Source organism: Channa argus, chromosome 5, assembly GCF_033026475.1.
Source record: "Channa argus isolate prfri chromosome 5, Channa argus male v1.0, whole genome shotgun sequence".
NCBI lineage: Eukaryota > Metazoa > Chordata > Actinopteri > Anabantiformes > Channidae > Channa > Channa argus.
In genome coordinates this window covers 29,145,367-29,162,699 of record NC_090201.1, presented here as the reverse complement: position 1 = coordinate 29,162,699, position 17,333 = coordinate 29,145,367, and the positions used below count along the sequence as shown (strand labels likewise).

The 17,333-nt window shown below is 41.6% G+C and overlaps 1 protein-coding gene across 15 annotated transcripts in view; it reads right to left on the bottom strand.

The window, feature by feature from the left end:
- Positions 1–17,333, bottom strand: part of LOC137127293 (dedicator of cytokinesis protein 3-like) — a 164,797-nt gene that overhangs the window by 52,298 nt on the left and 95,166 nt on the right. For 12 of the 15 annotated variants that reach the window (XR_010914405.1, XR_010914402.1, XR_010914403.1 and 9 more), the window contains exons 6-7: positions 4,654–4,802; positions 3,731–3,815 (exon numbers count right to left, since the gene is read on the bottom strand). Coding sequence is in view for 11 of the 15 variants with exons in the window: in XM_067504094.1 (XP_067360195.1) it covers positions 3,731–3,815; positions 4,654–4,802 (234 nt within the window). In the remaining 4 variants the exon portion in view is untranslated. Of the gene's footprint in view, positions 1–3,730; positions 3,816–4,653; positions 4,803–16,059; positions 16,087–16,395; positions 16,707–17,333 lie in introns of those variants that run through there. The other 3 variants (XM_067504090.1, XM_067504092.1, XM_067504091.1) reach the window with 3 other exon arrangements.

Here is a 17,333-nt window from a genome sequence, read left to right as displayed (position 1 = left end):
CTCCTCTCTGAAACAATCTGAACAAAAAATGAACATTATGACATTAACACTTGAGTGAGTGTTGACTTACTAATTGGTTTTTAAATTGGCATAATGAAGCCGAAAGTTGAGAACTGTGATTGTACTGGGAGCCTCCCCAGTGAGAAAGTGAATGTACTAGAATTAAACACGGAGGCTTGTTAGGCTACGTTTTACACATAATAGCAGGAAAAAAAAACCCATGTAATGAAGTGTACTGTTGAAGGCTTCTTCAAAATGGGGTGAAAGCATGTGTTGGTGGAGGTTAAATCAGGTTTGAAGGTTATCCAAAAGAATGAGGGGTAAATAACAGATGAAATGAGCATGAGCAGCAGGAGAAAGACTTCAAACTTTCACTTAGCTACCAACTCTATATTATTAATTTCTTTTTAATTCACTTCTTTTTAATTCACTTAATTCAAAGCAGATAACCAAGGAAGAACAAGTGAAGTAAAGGAAGCTGTTGATCTGCACCAATCACTCCATGATTACGGCACCAGCTATTGAAGCTCATCTGTCTCCGGCCTGCAGCCTGATTTAAAACTAAAACTCCCACCAGCTGTAATTTAAAATAATTCCAAGCCATCAAGATGAAACCAACACAGCTGAAAATCCTCTTCGTCAAAAAAACATTGTGGCACACACTCTACAAGCAAACATTGGGTTGGAAAAAACCTGGTCCAAAGGTTGTGTTAAACGCTTGGAGTTATGGCAATGTCGGGTAAAATTAAGTGGAAGAAACAAAGTACAGTGTGTAAAGGGAATTAGTCTTTTAGCTAGAAATACATTTTCATTCACAGTCCACTTAATTACTGACCTTATAAACAAATGTTTTTTAATTTGCCTATTCATAAATATTACAGTAAGTTGCTTCAAATAGATGTTTCCAATTAATGTTTTGATTGAAGTAAAAGCTCTAACACAATTTCTCTCCCTCTGGCACAAATAAAAAGCTTCTCTAGCTTAAGAAAATTCACAAAGGGCAAAGATGTAAAAAACTTTTCTGATAGGACTTTGCTTTGATGTTTGCTACTTGACTTAGATTTTTGCTGCCTTGTACCTCACTTGTAAGTCGCTATGGATAAAAGCTTCTGCTAAATGACTAAATGTAAATGTAAAGATGGTCAGTGTGCAGGCTAAATACAACCATCACTGTGTGTATGGGACAACACATCCTGTCAGGTTTGTGAGCCAGTGTTGCTTTTTATTTATCAGGTGACTAGAACTGTACCCAGCTATATTTATCTATGGAACCAGATGAAAATAATCAGTTAATAAAGCTTCAAGCATGCCTACAAGACCTAAACGCCTGGATGTCCCACAATTTTTTACTTTTAAACTCAGACAAAACTGAAGTCATAGTATTTGGGCCCAAAAATCTCAGAGATATGATGTCCAACCATATTGTCACACTAGATGGCATAAGTCTGGCCTCCAGTACTACTGCAAGGAGCCTTGGAGTTATTTTTGATCAGGATCTGTCCTTTAACTCACATATAAAACAAATCTCTAGAACAGCCTTCTTCCACCTACGGAACATTGCCAAAATTAGGAGCATCCTGTCTCAAAGTGATGCCGAAAAACTGGTCCATGCATTTGTTACCTCTAGGTTGGACTACTGTAATTCCCTACTTTCAGGATGCCCCAGTAACTCCCTAAAGAGCCTGCAATTAATCCAAAATGCTGCAGCAAGAGTGCTGACGGCAACTAGCAAGAGAGATCATATTTCACCTTCACTAGCTTCTCTCCATTGGCTTCCCATTAAATGTAGAATAGAATTTAAAACCCTGCTTCTTACATATAAAGCTCTGAATGGTCAGGCTCCATCATATTTAGAAGACCTCATAGCACCATATCATCCCAGTAGACCACTTCGCTCTCAGAATGCAGGCCTACTTGTGGTTCCCAGAATTTCCAAAAGTACAATGGGAGGTAGAGCCTTTAGCTATCAAGCTCCTCTCCTGTGGAACCAGCTCCCAGTTCAGATTCGGGAAGCAGACACCCTCTCTACTTTTAAGTCTAGGCTTAAAACCTTCCTTTTTAATAAAGCATATAGTTAGTTATAGTTATGCTGCCATAGGCTTAGACTGCTGGGGGACCCACCCCCCAATGCACTGAGCTCCTTTCCTCCTCTTGACCATCTCTCCTCTCCTCTCATCCAGCAATTGTCACCACTGTATGTCATTAACTCTGTGTGTTCTCTCCCGTAGTTGTCTTTGTCCTCCTCTGTCCCCCTCTCTCTGTCCCTTTCTGCAGGTGTCCCCCGGCTTTGAAGCTGTGTGTCTTCCAGTGTGCAGCTACTGATCCTACCAATCTGCCAGATGTTTTGTTGTTGCTTTTGTTGCTCTGTTCTTTTCTCTCTCCCCTTTCCACTCACCCCAACCGGTCGAGGCAGATGACCGTCCACCCTGAGCCTGGTTCTGCTGGAGGTTTCTTCCGTTAAAGGGAGTTTTTCCTCTCCACTGTTGCCTATGGCTTGCTCCAGGGGGAATTGTTGGGTTCTCTTTATATATCTTTATAATCTTGACTTTATTCTGTAAAGTGCCCTGAGATGACTTTGTTGTGAATTGGCGCTATATAAATAAAGTTGAATTGAATTGAATAGAACTGTAGGTTATAAGACAAAATTTCTTTGTAAAGCTAATCATTTTCCACTTGAAAATGTCTTTTAAATCTCTGTGCCATGTACAGCAGCTTCTGTAACACACAGTGTCTACTTGTTTTGTATACTAGAATGAAAGACCACAACACAAGAATGAAATATGTTGTAAGACATGTAAAATACAATTGAATCTGTGACATCGGTGAATGCAGAAATTTTGAGTGAACGTGACAAATATAACTTGCTGGAATTATTTTAGCATAACTCATGAAAAGAGAACTCTTCCGCAAATTCCTCTGCAGTTAAATCTAAATTAAAAAAATTTAAAAAACTAATGCTCTTTCTTGCATCTCATGAAATGTAAACCCTTTTCTGATAGGACTTTGCTTTGATGTTTTCTCCTTGACTTAAATATTTGCTGCCTTGTACCTCACTTGTAATTCGCTTTGGATAAAAGCGTCTGCTAAATGACTAAATGTACATTTTAAAGTAAAGTGTTTAAACCAGTAAAAAATAAGAGGCAACCTCACCTTTATTGCTGTATTGCTCTTTTTTTTTGCTCTTGTTTTTTTATTTTATTTGTATTGTACTTTCTTTCTATTTTTCTTTTACTTTACTGTATGACATTTAGTGTGGACGGCAAAGTAAGAACTTCATTGTGCAGGGAAACATGCTTTCTGTCTGTGCATATGACAATAAACACTGAATGTTGAATTTAAACAGTAAATTTAAACATGTATTTCATTGTGTGGTGGTAAAATCCTGAATGACTTTTTAGAGTGCAGTGACACATTTTTGTCAGATCTAAATTTAAAACAATATGTATTTATTGTTTTACTGTAAGTCGTTGGTGTTATGACCGACAGGACTACTTCCATAACTCACTTAATGAAGATTTTTGATCTTTGTTCTAATTTGCATTAACCTGCTGCACCTTCAGGACTGGCTTTAGGGAATGAGAGAAAGCTCCTGCAGTGGACATCCACTCATGTTACCCTCAGAATAGAGGTGTAGCCTGGGATTACTGGGTGCTTCAGGTGTGTTCGCCTGACATGTTTATACGTCAGCTTCCAAACTAGAATTAAGAGAAAACTTCTCATCGTTACCTACCATTTTATAAAGGTCTGAGACGCTTATCTGGTCTTCGTCCACCATCTCAAATTCTTTTCTTGGCACCAAGTCCAGACCCAGATGTCTGAGAGAGAGACAGAGAGAGGATCAGTGTCTTTTTTATACCCTTCAAACAAACCTAAAAGAAACCAACCCACACGTTACTATCCCCCCTAACTATAATAAAATATTAATGTTGTGTTAAAGCCCACGGCTTCACATCGCTATGCACGAAAGGCAACTCTGCACAATACATAAGTTACGCTTATTTCTAATAGAAGCTTCTTGTTTTCCTCTCATGCTACATTTCAGCATGAATTAGCTTTCAGGCGGTAAAAGCACTGCCGTCTGGACTGCTCCTCGTGTTTGTCTGACACAATACATCTGTTGCCATCTGTGGACTGAATTAGCACTGATCTGCAGAACCTGGTTAAGGTGATCCTTAAAACCATGCTTGTTACATGCTTACACCCCAAAGTTCCCTCAATATTACTGTTAATATAATAGAGATGACACCAACAATCTTCCTGCTCGTTTAGACTGATTTCCCCCCCAGACAGCAGTGCAGAGCATTTAAAAACCTGCCCATCTTTCATTTTTCCAGTATTTTCGCAGATCAGCATCTACACAACTTAGGCTGACTTAGGCTTTTTAGAATTGAACCCATCATAGGTTACGTTCACATTACAGCTGAAGGGAAACAGGCAGAATCCACTTATTGTGTCTAGGCATATACAATAACTTCAGAGTGCATATAAAAATGTTATTAGAGCCTCTATAACTGTGACAACCAGGCAAAGTCGATAAGATGTGTATGATTTGACTGAAAGCTCCAGAACATCCACTAAATGAACCATGTGATGAGATTCTTTCTAATGTACCAGTGGAAGTTTTGCAGCCAGTGTGTTTGTGTATGTTCTCACTCGTTGCCCCAGTCCAGTCTGACAGTGATGTGTCTCTTGACGTCTCGGCTCTGGTCCTGCGTCAGGTGACCTGACAGAAGCTGCCTCCTCAGATCGATCAGCTCCATCATCACGTGGCGTACCTTGTAGAACAGGTCTACCTTGTGTTTCTGATGGACAGACAAAGAGACAAACCAACAAAAGGATGATTCATCTGTTGTTCAGCACAGATGTCATGAAGGAGCTGAGTAAGCCATTATCCTTTGGCAGCCACCAGGCCAGCATAAACCCTTTGACACGGCGTTTTATTAAAAGCGCTGGCACTGAAACAACAGGTCACACTGTAATGCAGTTAAGGTGACTGAGTTCATTGTTTTAGCAGCTTATTTAGCCGATCGAAGGTTGTGCCAGCATTTACTGGCCATAAAGCAGAGGAACAGATCACTTATATACATTCACAGAGTCACGTTTATCTGCCTCACAGGTGCTCTGGACCTGTAGTGGAAAGCCACCACAGAGTCAGTAGTGAACCTCTGGACCTTGTTGTTTAAGACAAAGAAATGGGGGGGGGGGGGGGGGGTGAGTTGGGAGGTAAAACATTTAAGATACTTTAATATTAATTTCATATTTAACAAGACAATGGAACTGCAAGGGGACACAAGCCAGTGTCTTCTTGTGCCAGTCCCAGAGAGTTGTGTCAGGAAGGGAATCCGACGTAAAACACATGCCAAATTAAACATGGGAATCTTGACTTTCACACCGAAAATGCCTTATATACCAGATCGGTCGGGGCCCAGGTTAACAACGACAGCCACCGGTGCTGTTGACCTGCAGGGTACCGGTGGAAATTGGACTACTGTTGGTCGAAGGAGGAGAGGAGGAAGGTGTGTTCGTAGGCAGAGAGAGAAGAGGAAAGCTAAGAATGTAGGACTGACAGTAGGGACTTTGAATGTTGGGACTATGACAGGGAAGGCTAGAGAGTTGATTGACATGATGCAGAGAAGGAAGGTGGACATACTGTCGGTCCAGAAGACCAGGTGGAAAGGTAGCAAGTCCAGAAGCTTAGGAGCAGGGTTCAAGATTCAAAGATTCAAAGTGTTTATTGTCATTTTCACAGACAGAAAGCATGTTTCCCTGCACAATGAAATTCTTACTTGTTGTTCTACCATGGGTCAGACAGGAAGAGAAATGTTGTAGGAGTTATCCTGTAAGAGCAGTTTGTGAGGAATGTTCCCGAGTGAAAAGAGTATCAGACAGGTTGATGAGTCTGAAGCTGGAAATTGAAGGCGTAATGTTCATTGTTATTAGTGGTTATGCCCCACAGGTAGGATGTCAGTTAGAAGAAAAGGAGGAAATTCTGGAGTGAGTTAGATGAAGTGATGCAGAGCCTCTCCAGAGGTGAGAGAGTGGTGATTGGGGCAGATTTTAATGGACATGTAGGTGAAGGGAACAGAGGTGATGAGAATGTGATGGGCAGGTTTGGTCTTCAGGACAGGAACACAGAAGGACAGATGGTTGTAGACTTTGCAAAGAGGATGGAAATGGCTGTAATGAACTTTCTTCCAGAAGAGGCAGGAACATAGGGTGACGTATAAAAGCGAAGGTAGCAGCACTCAGGTGGACTACATCTTGTGTAGACGTTGTAATCTGAAAGAGATCAGTGACTGTAAAGTGTTGGTAGGGGAGAGTGTAGCCACACAAAACAGGATGGTGGTGTGTAAAATGACTCTGGTGGTGAGGAATATGAAGAGGACAAAGGCAGAGAAGAGGAGGAAGTGGTGAAAGTTGAAAAAGGAAGAATGTTGTGTAGTTTTCAGGGAGGAGCTGACTCTGGGTGGTTTGGAGGTGCTTCCAGATGACTGGACCACTACAGCTAATTTGATCAGGGAGACAGGTAGGAGGGTACTTGGTGTGTCATCTGGAAAGAGGAAAGCGGACAAGGAGACTTGGTGGTGGAACGAGGAAGTTCAGGAGTGTATACAGGAGTTCAGGAGTGTTGTTGCTTTTTGGTTCTCTGTTCTTTTCTCTCTCCCCTTTCCACTCACCCCAACCGGTCGAGGCAGATGGCCGTCCACCCTGATCCTGGTTCTGCTGGAGGTTTCTTCCGTTAAAGGGAGTTTTTCCTCTCCACTGTTGCCTATGGCTTGCTCCAGGGGGAATTGTTGGGTTCTCTTTATATATCTTTATAATCTTGACTTTATTCTGTAAAGTGCCCTGAGATGACTTTGTTGTGAACTGGCGCTATATAAATAAAGTTGAATAAAGAATACAGGGAAAGAGGTCAGCTAAGAAGAAGTGGGACACTGAGAGGACTGAAGAGAGTAGACAGGTTGGCCAGACAAAGAGATAGAGATGGGAAGGATGTGCAGCATGTTAGTGTGATTAAAGATAAGGATGGAAATGTATTGACAGGTGCCAAGAGTGTGATGGGAAGATGGAAGGAGAACTTTGAAGAGTTGATGAATGAGGAAAATGAAAGGGAATGAAGAGTAGAAGAGGTGACTGGTGTGGAGCAGGAAGTAGCAAAGATTAGTAAGAGTGAAGTGAGGAGGACGTTGAAGAGGATGAAGAGTGGAAAGGCAGTTGGTCCTGATGACAAACCTGTGAAGGTATGGAAGTGTCTAGGAGAGGTGACAGTAGAGTTTCTGACTAGTTTCTTTAACAAGATCTTGGAGAGTGAGAGGATGCCAGAGGACTGGAGGAGAAGTGTACTGGTAACAATTTTTAAGAACAAGGGAGATGTGCAGAGCTGTGGCAACTACAGAGGAATAAAGGTGATGAGCCAAACAGCGAAGTTGTGGGAAAGAGTAGTGGAAGCTCGGCTAAGGGCAGAGGTGAACATTTGTGAGCAGCAATATGGTTTCATGCCTAGAAAGAATCCAACAGATGCAGTATTTGCTTTGAGGATGCTGATGGAGAAGTACAGAGAAGGTCAGAGGGAGTTGCATTGTGTCTTTGTAGATTTAGAGAAAGCGTATGACAGGGTGCCGATAGAGGAGCTGTGGTATTGTATGATGACGTCTGGAGCGGCAGAGAAGTATGTTAGAGTGGTGCAGGACATGTATGCGAGCTGTAAGACAGTGGTGAGGTGCTATAGGTGTGACCGAGGAGTTCAAGGTGGAGGAAAGAAGCTTAGCCGCAGTAAGACAGAATACATGTGTGTCAATGAGAGGGACCCAGGTGGAACAGTGAGGTTACAGGGAGCAGAGGTGAAGAAGGTGCAGGACTTGTATGTAAGAAGTGTGCAGGAAGTGTGTAGCTTATAGCACTAATGGAGGACTTAAAATCAGTCCCCTCTGCTCAGGCTTCCTTCTTCCAATCAATCAAAAAAATGCTGGGAGAAAAGTGTCAGGTGTGTTGAGTGATAAAAGAGTATCAGCGAGAATGAATGGAAAGATGTTCAAGATGGTGGTGAGACCAGAGATGCTGTTCGGCTTAGAGACAGTGGCACTGAAGAAAAGACAGGAGGCAGAGTTGGAGGTAGCAGAGCTTAAGATGTTAAGGTTCTCTTTGGGAGTGACGAGGATGGACAGGATCAGGAGGACATCAGAGGGACAGCTCATGTTAGATGTTTTGGAAATGTAAATGGTCACTTATACAGCGCTTTTGTCCAAAGCACTTTACAGAGTTGATTCCCATTCACCCATTCACACACACCAATGGCGGTGGCTGCCATGCAAGGTGCTCACCTGACCCACCGGGAGCAACTTGGGGTTCAGTGTCTTGCCCTAGGACACTTTGACATGTAGCCGGAAGCGGGCATCGAACCACTGACCCTAAGTTCCATGAACAAATGCGTTACAAACTGAGCTACAGCCACTGAACTAAAGTGCCTCAGCAACTAAAGGATGCTGAGGTTGGAGCTGCCAGGCAGGAGGTCTAGAGGAAGACCAAAGAGGAGATTTATGGATGTAGTGAGAGAAAAGGATGAAGAGGATGGGGTTAGATGGAGGCAGATGATTCGCTGTGGAGATCCCTGAAAGGTAACAACCCAAAGAAAAAGAAGAACCAAGCTCATAAACAATCAGGTGTATTCAGTTCAGTTATTTATTGTAACAAACACAGGTTCTCGTTACAGTAACTTTATGTTCTCGAGGGCCTCAGGCTCTAAAGGATCCTCTGAAAATGATGGCAGCAGTGTGGAACAGTTTTAATGGATGACATCAGCGTTATTGCTCATGCTCGAGGTGTTCAGTTTAGAGTATAGGTCAAATTTGCTGAGTTGATTATTTGGTAAAATTCCAAAGTAGTGCAGAACTCACTGGGCAGACACACACACGAGGGTCTGAATAACATCAGGAATGTGTTGGTGACCCATGCGATGGCGAAGACAAGAAAATGGTTGCAGTAAGAGGCAACAGACGAAGCAAAACAGTGAATCAGCAGACAGCCGTAAATAAGTAAAGAAATCAACAGCAACTGTGGGTTTTTATATGGAAGACCAAAGGGATTGTGCAAAACAAATGATGCAGAGAAGGAAGTAATAATTACATCTAGAAAAACAACCAAGACCAGGGTTAAATTAAGAAGAGCGCACATACTGGGACCCGACAGAAACAGCAAACACTAAAACAAAAAACAAAATCAATGAACAGTAACCAACAGATAAATAGCCAAACCTCAAACCACAAATTACAGAAAACAGAGTCCAAAAACTAGAGTCAGGTGAAGTCAGAAATTCACACAGGAGGCAACACTGATAATCTGGCCAAAAAACAGTGTGGAAAGCTGGGTTTAACTAGACAAGGACCCAGCTCAAACTAATCTGGACTAATGAGGTGTTTGAACGCAATAACTATAGACAGGAAGTGGGACTGGGAGGACTATAAAATAAAATGGAAATAGGAAGCAGAAGAAACGGAGTGAGTGAAGTGTATGTATAGAATGTGGAACAGACAAAATGAATGTACTTTGTCACATTTGTTTTTTAAGGTGCTATGAGGCGTCTGTGGTGCAGGAAGTAAAGCGGCCGTCCACCTCCGGTCACATGTCGAAGTGTCTTTGAGCAAGACACTGAACCCCCAAATTAGTTGCTCCCAGTGAGCGTTGGCCAGTTGCATAGCAGCTCCCCCATCAGTATGTAAATGTGTGTGTGTGAAGGGTGAATAAGAAGCAGTGTAAAGCGCTTTGAGTGCCAATAGGTAGAAAAGCACTATATAAGTGCAGATGATTTACCGTTTACCATGAAGAATTAAGAAAAAGGGTCAAGAAGTATACAAAAGAAGTTATAGTAAAATAATGAAGATTACATTGGTGCAAACATTTCTGATTATCCGAATGTGCATTATATATTATTGTGTTGAAAAAAAACCTTAATTTTACTCTTCTTGACATTTCAAAAAAAGGTGGTGAAAACTAACTAACTAACTAACAACCCCCTGGATTTCATTCTGCTTGTAATTTGCACACTTTTGTTACTTTCCCTCCTACATTTCAATTCATACAATTCATACATACAAATACATTTTTGACTTCGTTTAGAAAAGGAATTCACCCAACATTTAGTCATTTAGGCCTATTGTGCTGAACCTTGTCTGATCTCTGTTTCCAGGGTGGCTTACTGACTTTTTAAGTTGATATTTATAAAACCAGTTCCCTGCTGTAACAGTAATTTATACATCATAATCCAACTCAGAGGAAATGTGTCCACAAGGAAAACCTTTTCACAGCACTGGCATCTATTTCTCAGTAGCTCCCGTTGGGAACCCTGTTGCACCAGCCCAACAGTGCTGAGTGATTAGCATGATGTTAGCGCTCAGGGTTAAAAATAGTGCAACTTTTAGCCAAAGAGTGCCATATTTCAAATGGATTTTCAGTAGTTGCTTGGCAACAGAAGTCACGCACAGCAGCTCCCCTCAGCATCTGTTTAGCATTTGTTTTTAAGGAGAAGCCCGGTGGACACAGACGCTAATGCTCTTTGATACACATTCTCCGTGAGAGTCCGTATTAACATTCTGCCAAAAATGTACCTGTTAGTGATGCAGGAAAATCCCTCAGTCTGCAAGCTTTTACATGTCATTGTGCAAAAGTAATTAATCCCCATTAATATTACCTAATACATATTTTTTCTTACTAATTAAGTGATAAAGGGATGAAAACAAACAAACTGACAAACTAATTATCAGTCACCATTTTATTCAAAGAAGCACTACACTCATGTCACAGCACAGATGCCACGAATGAATAACTGACGAATAAATCAAGGAAAACATAAAAGATGAGCAGCATGATTATGTAATTTACATCAGCTGATATGTAAAATTTGAGTTAACTTCCTTCACACTACACGGACCCAATATATGTAATAACATTGTGAGCTGCGTGTTGTGACATGTAAAGTGAGGAACTGCCCGAGTGCAATTACAGATTCTTCATTTCTTTTAGGGAAAATTAACTGACACACATTTAAAATGGATCATCAGGATGATTCAGTCGCTATATGGATATAACAGAAATAAATATCTAATGTAAGAGGTTTTTTGGGTTTAATCACTGACAGTGTACTGCATATTAAGGCTAATATTCAACCATGTATAATCATGTTTAGCTTCAATGCCAGCTCTCAATCAAAGCAGCAGCTCAGCCAGTGCCCCTGGTGTTTCACAGACCAGAAGTCAGCAGCTCCATCAGCAGGATAAAGGACACACAATACACACAATTTTATTTACAGCTGTAGGCCGAGAGATCAGCTGCACCAGGAGCAGGGTTCACACACACACACATTTACACCAGAGAGCTGCCCACCACTAACTGTCTATTGTCAGTCCCTGCATCTGCTGGGGGAAACTAAAGTAAGTGCTTGGCTCGAGTTCACCTGAGTGGAAGTACACAGCTTGTCAGTCACTCTCCTTTAGTGCTACAGACACAAAGGGAAAATGTCTGACGTCCTGGCATCAGAGGAGCACAAACTGGATTAAATTCAGCTGAAGGCTCGAGGGGTGTATAGCTGTGACCTGCAGCAGCAACTTTTAGCAGAACTAATGGTTCTTATTAAACAACTCCACTCCCAGTTACCAAGCGAATAAAACCTATTCAATAAACTCCTATGAACTGAGAGTGGATGCACATCCATATGGAGGAACTGCTGCCTCAGCTGATCAACTGTGAAAGTCATTTTTCACTGAGGTACAGCAGATAATTCGACTCTAGAAACACGTGTTTCAAAAACACATGTGGCACAACATTCAGTTCACAGACAGTATTGGAATGCAGTCACAGCCATTCAAGGCTAAATTACATATCCAGAGAAATAGGGAAGAGGCCTTTCCAGTTCTTAAACCAATTTTGTTTAATATAAATATAAATCTGTTTTTAACGCTACAATGTGCAAACAAAGGTAGTTGTTAGCATGAGACTCCCTGCTCTGCTATATGCTCGTCATTATTAAATTAGATTACATTAGAAAGTGTGGAGAAAAAAATTTCTGCTCAAAAAAGATTTTAGTAAACATTTCAGTAACTGTAAATTGCTAATTTTATCATGTAAGACAAAATGGCTGGTGGAATTTGGTTTAGTCTGTACGTGGACGGAGCGATGATGATAAGCCATTTTTATGATACTTGTGAAGTGCAGTTTGTATATTTGCTGTTTACTGATAAACTATGGAGAATGACAGATACGGTTGTGTGACAGAGCCAAATTTTGAATCTCTGAGACAGAAAAGTTAAGAGCACAAAAATAATGGAAGAATTACTAAAATCAACCTATTTTCAACAAGCATGAAGTCACAGTACAGTGGCCGTGTTTGAGCTCAGTGGAAGCATCACAGTCAGTGCCATCTGTACTTCCTGTGCCCTGGATAAAAATCTGCTTTAAATCCATGACTGGAGATTTAATTGGGACATCTGGCAGTCCCAGTCAGTGGGTGGATGTGTGCTGACCTTTGACCCCCTTATGAGTCAATCAACTAGATTCGGAACAGGTGCAAGACAGGAGGGAACTGACACTCCTCTCATCCTCTAGCTGGCTACGTCCCCACACTCACACACAACAGATTTATGGTGCTTTGACAGGAAGCCACTTAATCCATCTGTCTTTAAGGGAAACTCCACAATCACACAGGTACGACGGAGCTGCAGAGAGGAAATCTCTTTTGTGTTGACTATTTGTGGATTTAGTCCCCCTCCTCTACCTTCCTCCGGCTAGAGTAATCACACCTTCACATCCGGCGGGAACGAATACACAAACACACACGCTAACACCGTTTAACACGTCTTTACCACTTCGGCTCCGTTAAAAACCAGCCGAGCACTTCTCAGATAACGAAGTGCTTTGTAGAAGCTATCCTGATAGTCAGAGCAGCTTCATATCAGCGAAGCAAAGCCCGATGATGCACATAACGATTTCAGTGAAGCAACTGTGTCTGTGTCGCACAGAAGAAGTGTAAAGGGCAACAGCAAGCGAGAGAGAAAACAGTTCCTCGTGTTGAGCCCTACATGGCAGCTTCCTGCAGGGCTGCAGCATTTTCCACTGTCGACTAAATCAAACATTTACTTTCCTCTTTATTGCTTCATTGGCCTTTTGCTTTTCAGACTTACAGAGGCATAATATGAAGATCTTAATCACTCTGACAGCCCGCAAACTGGAGAGGCCCACCATACCAATCCCTCCCAATAACAAACACCCACACATTTTCTACCAGAACATAAAAGTACATCAGTGTTTTTTCAAGCTGTGGGTTGGGGACCAAAGGTGGCCCTCAGAGACTGTCACAGCTTGGCAAAAATATATAATAATGGCACTTTTAGTCAACCCGACAGCTCTGATATCTTTGGGGACATTTGCAACACCTCTTTTCCATTAGCAACATCCTGCTGGAGTTTCACACCTGAGAAACAAATGAGGAAAAACATGTGGCACGTTTTCAAGTTACATTTGGTTTTACCGGAGATTGGGAGCATGTGGCTGTGTAACCGGCAAGGTTTGAACATTGTATTAGCATATTAAACTCCTAAAATATAACAGCAGGACACAATTTTAATGGGCTGAAGCAATGGTGCAGTTAGACTGAGCAAAATGAGCTGAAAGATGCTAAAACTCTGTATGTGGCTACAAGTCCAGGTCCAGTATTCAGACACATCGTGTCCTCTGACATCTGCCTTACTTTTTGCCTTGTAGTAATTGCAGTATAGTACCTGCTGGTAAACATCTGTTAGCTCCAACTTGACAAAATGTGCTCAGTTTAAGCCGAAAAAAAAATAAGGAAAAACGTACTCACTGTAGTGAATATCCACCACAACCTTGTTGATGTAAATGCAGCGTAACACACACCAACACACAATGATAAATGTTTAAAAATGTGCCGCTGTTTTGAATGATTCTGCAGCATAATTACACTCTTTATGTAAACGTGCCGCTGTATGACTGTTCTCCTGTCGCTGCATTATAATACTGAACAGTAATTTCCTCTGACAGGTTGTGCTGCAAATGTAATGAGGTCATCTGTAATGTGTAACTGATTACTTTCAGGCAGTTACCACTTTGAGGCCTCTTGCATTAATAGGAAGTGAGTCAACCTGGCACCTCTCAAATCAGGGGGGACACTCACAACAACTGATCCATTAGCAAACGTCCTGCCTCATTGTCACGCCTGTCAAAGCGGCTGCAGCATTACTGAAAACAAAAGTGCTGAGGCAAATCACCAGGGAGCACAAACAAAGAGCCTCTGAATTTCCTTCTCCTCTCCACGACTCAGCTGTTAGTGTAGAATGCGGCCTCAGCTTCGCCTGGATAAATCTGAGCAAGAAGAGACGTTTCTCGAAAATGTATGTTTCAACCAGACTCACCAATGATGTTTGTCATCTTTGCCCGTAACTTTTCACTGAGGTAAGGATCTTTAAGGTGAAGATGCTGAACAAATATGTCCTCGGAGCATTGGAAATGTACTTCAATTTTATTAACCGTTTAAGCTTCAAAACATTGAAAAACTGTCTCACCTCAATAAACATTGGATGCTTTATTTCATCCTATCCTGACTATTGTAACACCCTTTTCACCTGTCTTAGCAACACATCCCTTGTTGCAGCTATGTTCTCCAAGCTCTCATGTTCCCCCCATTTTCTTTTCTTTACACTGGCTTCCAATCAAATTCAGAATCCAGTGCAAATTGAAATTGTTATTACTTTTCAAGCCTTGTATGGTCATGGCTCCAGCAGCCATATATGATAGTTGTCCCTATGTCTTTGGAATTCACTGGATAAGTAACTGGAACTGACTCATTGGATCATTTAAGTTTTTCTTCTTTCTGCTTCTTTACACCAGCACAGGCAAATAGAAATGTAGTGTTATTAAATCACATCTTACTCTGGAATGTGCATTGACAATGAATAAATGAAATGACTTTCAAGCTGTGAAAACTCGTTTTTTTTTTCACAGCAGTGTGTCTTCTGGTTGTAATGGAGCTAAACCTGGTAAAAAACTACTGGGGTCACTGAACAGCAAAGTTGTTTTCATGGAAAAAATAATCAGTGCTCAGTGACTTTGAGGGAACTATATAAATGTTTGGAAACACAATACAATTTTATGTACATTTTCTAATGTTAGCACAGAGACTTTGAGTAAAAAAAGTCTTCAGTATGAATGAATCTCCAGCAAATCCCTGATCTGCAGGTGGAAGTAAATATTAACTCAGACAGAGCTCCTGTTAACTAAAGATCACAGGCAACATCAATAAAACTATAAATGTCCAGAAAATTAAAAAAGATGTTTCTAGCTCGGGTTTAAGTACAATGTAGGTTGCTTGTGTGTTTGTTAGACAGCTCTACGCCCCATCCTAAATGCTGCCCTGACCTCGTGTGAACTCTGCTTGGTGACACGCAACAGCAGACAGACACCCACATCCACAAGCACAGGGCTGCCATTTCCCCTGCTGTGGTTTGTACAGGAGCTGGACAGAGAAGCGATAGTTTCCTCTCTGACTGTAAGAAACATTTTCACCATCTGGTACAAGAGTCACAAATAATAGGATGAATAATTTGTTATGAAGGTAAAAGTACACAGAATGAAGTATTTTCAGAGTAGTCTGGATCCATGGAACATGTGAAAATAAATCACACAGGAATTTGTGTCAACATAACCTGCTCACATCACACAGAGTTTTACGTTTTCTGGTGAAAAAGGTGTCATTCTCCTCAATTTTCAATGAAAAATGGAAGAAGTGACATGAAGAAGTACCCTAACTCACGCCTCGATGTACTAACAGGTGATTAATCTACGATAACAAATCAGCCTTTGTTAGTTGATTATATTTTTATAAAAACACAGATCTTCAACTTAAGCTGTAAAATAAATGTAGGACGGAAATGAAAAGCTCAATATTTCTAGCCGAATCTTTGTAATGAATGTAAAATGTAAATACTCCAGTAAAGTCAAAGTATCTCAAAATGGTCCTTGCATGCAGTACTTGACTAAATGTACTCAGTTACTTACCAACTCTGCCATCACTCAGTAGTACAGAACTTTTAGGAACCAGCTTCCTCACTGGAACTCGAACACACGATCGTTTAACCCATATGTTCCTGGATGTCACACAACTCGTCCAGCCGAAACAACCGAGGCAAATTAAAATATCTTTTTATAGGCTTCACACTGTACACCAACAATGGCCCCGTCACCATGGCAACGGTAGGTGACTCACCACGGTCAACATATGACGCTGCGCTTATCGAAGGCTATATGTCCTGTACGTACAAACAGCTTCAATCCACAAGTGTTTCTCTCTCTCTCTCACACACACAAACACCTGACAGAATGACAGAAACACACCTTACGTCCAACGAAGAAGATGATAGTAGCTATTTCCAGGTGTGACAGAATAATAAATCCGCTCGTACCTCTGCTCGTTTTCCTCCCCTCTCTTCCTGTTTCTCTGATTGTAGCGCTGCCAAGCCACTAACCATCCATTCGAGCAGCAGATGAGGAGAAAATCACAGCCTGTCAACAGAGATCCAGTCACATTGTACTGTAGCAGCACTGCTGCGCTCTCTCTCTGCCTGTATCTACGGGTGTGTATCTAAGCCTTATTCTGCCTCGCTCCCTCTTCCTCTGACCTGCTCCCAGTCTCCATCTTTCTTCCTCTGTATCTCTCAGCCGCCCACCCACCCACGGGCCAGTCTGCAGCACTGAGCTCCCCTCCACTTTTGCAATGTTAGGAAGAGTGCACAAAGCTGAGCACAGGCACAGTGAGTGCTGTTTTAGGTAATATACAGCACACTTGATGATAAAGACGTTTGACAGCAGAGCCTATATCCTGAGGCTGGTGCCCTTAGAGAGACACGGAATAACGTGTGAGGTGAAAGATGGAAAGACAGAGAGATGAGGGGATCAATGGAGTGATGAGCCTTACATTTCCTCTGGGCAAAGTACAAACACCTTGTTGTCATCTAGTTAATTGGAGCAACACTTGGGTCTCGACACCAGAAAAAAAGGACAGTGTTACAGCACGTATTGTTGAGACAGACAAAAAAGTGGGAAAAAGATTAAGAAAGTTTGACAGAAAGTGTTCCAACTACAATGTCGATCTTGGCTAAAGTCACCTTATAAACTATGTTATTATGAGGCCTCATCCGACTAAAGGACACAGACCAGCTTCCTGGTGTTTGCTGGCTGAGCAGTGGTGGAGGCAAAATAACACACATAGACAATTTAGAAGTAAAAAGAATAGATACTTAAATAAGGTTCAGGTAAACTCTGAAGTATTTTTC